General features: G+C 36.9%; 1 protein-coding gene across 1 annotated transcript; it reads left to right on the plus strand.

Annotated features, from left to right (window-relative positions):
- The first annotated feature begins 803 nt into the window (after window positions 1–803).
- LOC113092876 (zinc finger protein 501-like) lies at window positions 804–5721 on the plus strand. Its single transcript, XM_026258647.1, has 2 exons — window positions 804–826; window positions 4233–5721. Exons 1-2 carry the CDS (start codon window positions 804–806, stop codon window positions 5632–5634), a joined length of 1425 nt encoding a protein of 474 aa, XP_026114432.1. The 3' UTR covers window positions 5635–5721.
- Window positions 5722–8481: the final 2760 nt, after the last annotated feature.

The raw sequence follows: 8481 nt of genomic DNA on the forward strand, positions 1-8481 counted from the left end.
CAGCTCATCAATTCATAGTGCATTGTATATTGTTAGTATGGTAGTAGAATTATTAGCAGTATTATCTTTTAATAATAATTCATATGATCTATTACTTTTTTTTTCTTTTTACAGAAACCCTCAATGACCAAAAATATCTTAATCATCACCACCAGTCTTAAGTTCAGTTAAAATGACAAATATGCATTCATTAAAAGTTCATTTTTACATAAAGGCATTGTGCTACTAAATATTACTATTATTTAGTCAAATGTATATGATACTGCTACTACGGTTGAAAAAATTCATAACTTTATTTTTTTTAAAGAAATAAATCACAAAATATTTCTTCCATGTTTAATAGTAAATCCCCTTTATTTACCAAAAATAAAATGTTTAAATTTCATAAATTAAAAGACAAATTAAATTTGGGTGAAACTTGTTTACTGTTTTTCATAATTATATAACTTGTAGAAAAACTTTAAACACAATTGTAAATAAGTATAAAGAATGGCATTGGTTTTATTTTTAGGGATAAAAAGTTTTAATTTTAATAATTGTTTTTGGTACCGAGAACCGTGGATTTTCACTGGTATCGGTACAGAATACTGAAATTTTTGTACCGTGACAACACTAGTTTTTAATAAGTTTAATGCAGTTTGTAAATTTTTTCACAAAACTTTGTTTTTCTCATCCGTTAAATATATTTTTTACACATTAAAACAAATTGCTCTGTAATTGAAAGTACTTTTTACAATCATTTACAGCATAGTTTAGGATTAACATCAGGAAAACAACATCAGTTTGAGCCCAGCGCTGCCTCCATGTGTTCTGGGGTCTTCAGGAGGTGAGTCTCTTGGTGAATGGCCAGCACCTCCTCAGAGACCCCTGCAATACAGGGGTCCAATCTGATTTAGAGAAAGAAGGAAAAGAGGAATTTTTTAGCGCTATGTAAACGTAATTAGAAGAAATATTGAGATACTTAAGTAAACCATTTTTAGTAACTACAAATACCATATGTTAATACCCAACCATATACATAATACCCAAAAATTAAAATAACAAACCTGGAACAACTTAAGGGTGAGCAAAGGAGCTCACCATTAATTGTTGTCGAATTGTTGTCATTTTTGGCTGAATTACCCTTTAAGTAAAAGTATTATCTTGCATACTCTAATATACATAAGGTATTGAGAGTAAAAGTATAGGTATGTACGGTCTTATTCTGAAAAATAATTTTGAGAAGCAACAGGGCAGGATTTGTTGTGAAAACCTGGCAACCCTGATCTGAACACACGTGCTGGAGATAATACTTCTAATTTAAGGAGCGTCTTTACTGACGAGATGTGCAGGAAAATCGCATTCACTGATCATTATAACGCACACTAGAAGGACTACGTGAGAACCACTATGGATGATAAGTTCGCTCTGCAGCCTTTTTTATTATTTTCATGCACACCGTACTATAATGTGATGCATGGAAAATACAGAGTTTTGGCCGTTACAAAGTCTCCATCCACAAACAGACGTACATCGTCTGCAGATATTGAAGGTATTTCATTGCACTTTAACAAGTAATCTGAATGGCCTATATATGTGCACTATTTTAAATGAGCCCTCACTAACTGAGTTTAATGCCACAGTTATGTTAGAATGCATCTCATTCTTGTTTCTGTGGCGGTTTGTTGAGCTCGTCATGAGGCACGTGGTCCAGAGCGCTGTATGACTGATGCAGCAGTTCAATTCAACTTTACTCCAAACATATGAACTTACCTGTTTTAAATACTTTATATTTAACGTGTTCGTTTATGCCCAATATTAGTGTTAAACTGTTGGACTTTAAATTAAATCAACTATTGATTTTCACCGTTGATTGATTTTTCCGAACATTAACCTCCGTGCGCAGATGCGGCAGATTTGTCACAGGACGAGTGATATGACAGTTGTGTCCGACTATATATATGAACTTAGCTGTTTTAAATACAGTATTTTTATATTTAATGTTAGTTTCAGTATATTTTTTAAAGGGGGGGTGAAATGCTAGTTTTCACTCAATATCCTGTTAATCTTGAGTACATATAGAGTAGTACTGCATCCTTCATAAATCCAAAAGGTCTTTAGTTTTATTATATTCATAAGAAAAAGATAGTCTGTACCGATTTTTCCCGGAAAAACACGACCGGCTGGAGGCGTGACGTGTGGGCGGAGCTAAAGAATCACGAGCGCGAATAGGCTTTTGCGTTGAGAGGATGTGGAAGCTGTGACATTACCGTGAGGGAAAACCCATCATCCAAAACAAACCATGGCTTACAGTCAGATTCAGCCGTTTATTTATGATCCAGAATCATATCCAGAGGCTGAAACTGAACGAGAGCAGCAGCAGCAACGACTCGCTCCGAGCGGGGCTCGAACCAGGGTCTCTGGCATTGGAGGGGACACACTAACAAGGAGGCAGAGATATTTGAAGCAGTTTTACTCACCGCATGCGGTTCCAACACACGATCGTGACCCTTTTTCGTTGGGACTGCATCATCCTTAAGAAATAAACGATACGCAAATCCGTCATCATACTGGGCCTTGTGAACAAGCATCTTCGAAATGCAGGGAACAAACAAAAACACTTGCACAACTCCGTTGATGCTCTGTAAAAATAAACTCCGTCCACTGGTCCCTTAATGCTGTTTTTTTTTTGGTAATCTGTGCAGGGTTGTCTTGCCCTGGCAACCAAAAACACACTTCTTTTGTGACTTTTCGCGACGCTCTCGCTCTGATCAGTGAATCGCTCTGATCAGTGAAATGTCTGCTCAGCCTCGCTATACTGGAGCGCGCGCTCTTCCGGCAGAAGTGCCTTAGGACCCTGGGTCTATACGAAGCTATGATGACATTCACCTTGATATTTTATATAACTGACGTTAACGGATTAATCTAGATTAAAATGGCTCATTCGAATTCTGCCGACGGTAGAACACCAATGTTTTTTTTTTTTTTTTTTTTGTAGGTGTCAAGGTACAGAAACCAAATAATAGCACTGGATAGTCTTCAATGTAAAAATGAAATATACAATCAAACCTACATTTATTCAGACACCTTCAACATTTCTCACATTATTACAGTTTTGCTATGTAATATATATATATATATATATATATATATATATATATATATATATATATATATATATATATATATATATATATAATCAAAAATTATACCTGGTGTCTGAATAATTTTTGGTTTGACTGTTAAAACTACAAAGTAATTCAGTGAAGAGCAGTGAGTGATTTACATTTTAATTTTCTTGGATTAACATTACAGCAGCCAGCAGCTAAATTAGGCGCGGTCACTTTAAGAGACGATGAACGCATCCAATATAATACACATCACATTTTTTTCCTCAACTTTTTACTTCCACTTAATAAATAACTGACAGTTTTTTCTAGCATAATTTCAAAGGTGGATATTTTGACATATTTTGTATGTATTTGTCGGCACAAGAGCAAAAACGAAGCTAATTCGATGTTCAAGTGTTTTTAGACGCCTTTCTCTGCGTGAGCCCTGAACACCAGAACACCGCGGTGCTGAATTGGGCTCTTTAACATCTTTTTGTTTGTTCAAACTGCGATTTGCATTTGTTCGTTCAGGTGCAGGAGGAACTTCGAGGTGAACTTCGCAGAAGAGAGCTCGGTCAGTGTCGCTGTCCGTGATACGCGTCTCTCTCTCTCTCTCTCTCTCTCTCTCTCTCTCTCTCTCTCTCTCTCTCTCTCGTGCGCACCTAACGGCACGCGCTACTCTGTTCAGCTTTTCCATGTCTTGTGTTTGGATGCTTTAATGTTTAAATCGACAAGCGGAATGGCTTAACAACACGTGAGAAAGATGAGCTTTCGTGGCGATGTGCAGCAGTGGCCCGTCAACTGTCCTGAGCATCTTTTTAGGCTGTCCTCAGCGAGTCAGTTATATAAAATATCAAGGTGAATGTCATCATAGCTTCGTATAGACCCAGCTCCCAAGAATAGATTAACGGCAATATTTTTTTTATTGCCCGATAAGAGTCTTGCGTTAACGGCCCACCACTAATATATATATATATATATATATATATATATATATATATATATATATATATATATATATATATAGACCCGGTAAACATTTTAAAGCATCATTGTCTTTTCGGTCTGTATAAAACAGGAAATAAATAAATTTTACTAGGGCTGTGATGGTGGCAGATTTTTACCACTTTACCATCATCACAGCCGTAGACAAGACTGTTCAGCTTTTAATAATATACCAAAAATATATAATTTTTACTTTTTTATTTTAGAGTTCATTGAAGAAAAAGAGGAAAATGAAGAATCGAGTGAAGTTAAGGAGAAAAATAATGTCAAAACTGGTGGGAAAACTTTGACTTGCTCTCAAACCAAACAGAAAGATTTAAAGAAAAAAAGAGTTAAGGTATCTTTCACCTGCACTCAGTGTGGAAAGAGTTTCACATGTAAATCAAATCTTAAGCATCACATGAGAGTTCATACTGGAGAGAAACCATTCACTTGCAATCAGTGCGGGAAGATTTTCACACAATCATCAAACCTTAAGGATCACATGAACATCCACACTGGAGAGAAACCTTACAAGTGTTCACACTGTGACAAGAGATTCAGTGATTTATCATCTCTGAAAACACATGAGAGATTTCACACTGGAGAGAAACCTTATAAGTGTTCACACTGTGACAAGAGATTCAGCCAATCATCAAGTCTGAAAAAACATGAGAGGATCCACACTGGAGAGAAACCTTATAAGTGTTCACACTGTGAAAAGAGATTCTGTGTGTCAACAGAGCTGAAAACACATGAGAGGATTCACACTGGAGAGAAACCTTACAAGTGTTCACACTGTGACAAGAGATTCAGCCAATCATCAAGTCTGAAAAAACATGAGAGGATCCACACTGGAGAGAAACCTTACAAGTGTTCACACTGTGACAAGAGATTCAATCAATCATCAAATCTGAAAACACATGAGAGGATTCACAATGGAGAGAAACCTTACAAGTGTTCAAACTGTGACAAGAGATTCAGTCGGTCAGGATGTCTGAAAAAACATGAGAGCACTCACACAGGAGAGAAACCTTATAAGTGTTCACACTGTGACAAGAGATTCAGTGTGTCATCAAATCTGAAAAAACATGAGAGGATCCACACTGGAGAGAAACCTTACAAGTGTTCACACTGTGACAAGAGATTCAGTGATTCATCAAGTCTGAAAAAACATGAGAGGATCCACACTGGAGAGAAACCTTACAAGTGTTCACACTGTGACCAGAGATTCGGTGATTCATCAAGTCTGAAAAAACATGAGAGGATCCACACTGGAGAGAAACCTTACAAGTGTTCACACTGTGACCAGAGATTCGGTGATTCATCAAGTCTGAAAAGACATGAGAGGATTCACACAGGAAAGAAACCTTACAAGTGTTTAATCTGTGACAGGAAATTCAGTGATTCATCGAGTCTGAAAACACATGAGAGGATTCACACTGGAGAGAAAGCACATCACCGCAATGTACGTGGGAAGCGTTCCATTAAGTCATCTGTTATACACAGTCATACAAAAACCAACCACAGTAAGGCCCTGTACACGTGGGGACGCATTTAGCTGTATATGTAAATATTTTGTATGGTATATGCGTTTCGTCCAGACTGATCCAGCATTCGGGGGAATGAAAACCCTATAAAAAAAAATTCAAAAAAACACGTTCCCAGAGTGGATAAATCTGAAAATGACACCTTTGGGTTTTTGTGTACTGCCAATCCATATGTTTTGTAAAACAATGATGTCATCACCCCACGTCTTGACCATATTCAGACACCGCTACGTCATTTAACACCAACAACAATAGAGGACTACATATTTGTGCTCATGCTGCAGAAGCTACTGAGCCTGTAAGCTTGACTTAACTTACTAGTAGAGCAGCACGATATTGGAAAACAATTCACATCGCAATGATTTTTCTGATTATTAGGAACACCATAGTAATACAGTGTTTGACCCCCTTTCACCTTCAGAACTGCCTTAATTCTACATGGCATTGATTCAACAAGGTGCTGAAAGCATTCTTTAGAAATGTTGGCCCATATTGATGGGATAGTTGATGGAGATTTGTGGGATGCACATCCAGGGCACGAAGCTCCCGTTCCACCACATCCCAAAGATGCTCTGTTGGGTTGAGATCTGGTGACTGTGGGGGCCATTTTAGTACAGCGAACTCATTGTCATGTTTAAGAAACCAATTTGAAATGATTCGAACTTTGTGACATGGTGCATTATCCTGCTGGAAGTAGAAAACATGCCCCACACCATGACACCACCACCAGCAGCCTGCACAGTGGAAACAGGGCATGATGGATCCATGTTCTCATTCTGTTTACGCCAAATTCTGACTCTACCATCCGAATGTCTCAACAGAAATCGACACTCATCAGACCAGGCAACATTTTTCCAGTCTTCAACTGTCCAATTTTGGTGAGCTTGTGCAAATTGTAGCCTCTTTTTCCCATTTGTAGTGGAGATGAGTGGTACCCGGAGGGGTCTTCTGCTGTTGTAGCTCATCCGCCTCAAGATTCTGCGTGTTGTGGCTGCACAAATGTTTTGCTGCATACCTTGTTTGTAACGAGTGGTTATTTAGGTCAAAGTTGCTCTTCTATCAGCTTGAATCAGTCAGACCATTCTCCTCTGACCTCTAGCATCAACAAGGCATTTTCGCCCACAGGACTGCCACATACTGGATGTTTTTCCCTTTTCACACCATTCTTTGTAAACCCTAGAAATGGTTGTGCGTTAAAATCCCAGTAACTGAGCAGATTGTGAAATACTCAGACCGGCCTGTCTGGCACCAACAACCATGCCACGCTCAAAATAGCTTAAATCACCTTTCTTTCCCATTCTGACATTCAGTTTGGAGTTCAGGAGATTCTCTTGACTAGGACCACACCCTTAAATGCATTGAAGCAACTGCCATGTGATTGTGGATTACAGATTTGCTCCCGCGAGATCCGATGCAACAGAGAGCGGCACTGGACAAGACTTCTGTGTGTGTGTGTGTGTGTGTGTGTGTGCAGGATACAGGAAAATAAAATGATTCATGGGACTCCACAAATTAGAAATATCTAAACATAAAATTTGTTAAAAAAGGTTACATTTCTTCATTTTAATATTCCTTTAAAAAAGCAAGTTTGTCATTATTGTTGCTGTTTTCAATTCAAATAAATAAAACATTGAACCACAAACTAAGCATTTGTTTTAAAAGAGGGAAAATATCTTATTTATTTTGGTTACAATATCAATTTTATTAACTTTGGTCAAGAAAAGTAAAAAGCCTTTAAATGTCCATGAGAATTTGTACCATTGTACTATTTTATTGCTTGTTTTAATTAATGGGCTAACAATGAACCACAAACTACTATAGTTTTAAAGAAAGGGGAAATTAAAAGTCGTTTAAAAACATTTTTATGTTACAATGCGGATAAAACATATTCTCCTTATTAATTTTGTTAAAAGTTCAGAGTGTAATATAAGAGAATTTGTCATCCCACTGTTTTAGCCTGTTTCGTTATTAATAATAATAGGCTAATAATGAGCCACAAACTAAGCATTCGCTTGAAGTAAGAGGAAAATGTAGGTTCATTATGCATATTTTTATTGTGTGTTAACAGATTTGTGAGATTCGGATGAATTGAGATGTATTTTAGAGATTATAAATGCAGTGCTCTGCTGGCATTCCACCAAACCATATAAACCATGCACACAGCAGCCACTTGCTTTAGTTAAGAATAACTGTTCTGTGAATGTTGATGCTGTAATAACAAATATTTATTAGGAGCGTGTGCTGGGATTTCATAAGTTTAATGGAGAAAAAAGTAATGTACAGTAGGTAGACAACCAAAATGGGTCATCATTCGCGAAACTACTGCCAGACATGGAATAGTCTTAGGCTACAGTCTACAGTGTGTGTGTGTGTGTGTGTGTGTGTGTGTGTGTGTATATAAGGATTAAAAGCTAAATGTTTTCATGTTGGTTCATTCTTGGTTTAAAAAAATAAATAAAAAAATCTTCAGGTTCCACATGCAGAGCGAAATCAGAATGGTCCAGCATTTAGAAATAATTCGTATTAACGCTGTTATAATCTTGATTTTTCAAACTGATAACACTTTGCATTTTTTAAAGGTCCCCTTCTTCGTGATCCCATGTTTTAAACTTTAGTTAGCCCCATGCATCAAAGCCCATTTCACCCTGTCATTGTGTTCATGATTTAGCATATATATATATATATATATATATATATATATATATATATATATATATATATATATAAATACACACACACACACACACATTACAGCAGAACTGTTTCCAACACTCATAATAAATCATCATATTAGAATGATTTCTAGAGGATCATGTGATAGACTGGATGACACATATGACACTGAAGAATGGAGTAAT

The sequence above is a fragment of the Carassius auratus genome, unplaced genomic scaffold, assembly GCF_003368295.1.
Source record: "Carassius auratus strain Wakin unplaced genomic scaffold, ASM336829v1 scaf_tig00214722, whole genome shotgun sequence".
In the NCBI taxonomy this organism is placed as follows: Eukaryota; Metazoa; Chordata; class Actinopteri; order Cypriniformes; family Cyprinidae; genus Carassius; species Carassius auratus.

Coding starts and splice junctions, on each gene's coding strand:
- LOC113092876 (XM_026258647.1), top strand. CDS start 804: ATGTGTTCTGGGGTCTTCAGGAG. Junction 827..4,232: donor TGTTCTGGGGTCTTCAGGAG/GTGAGTCTCTTG, acceptor CCATCATCACAG/CCGTAGACAAGACTGTTCAG.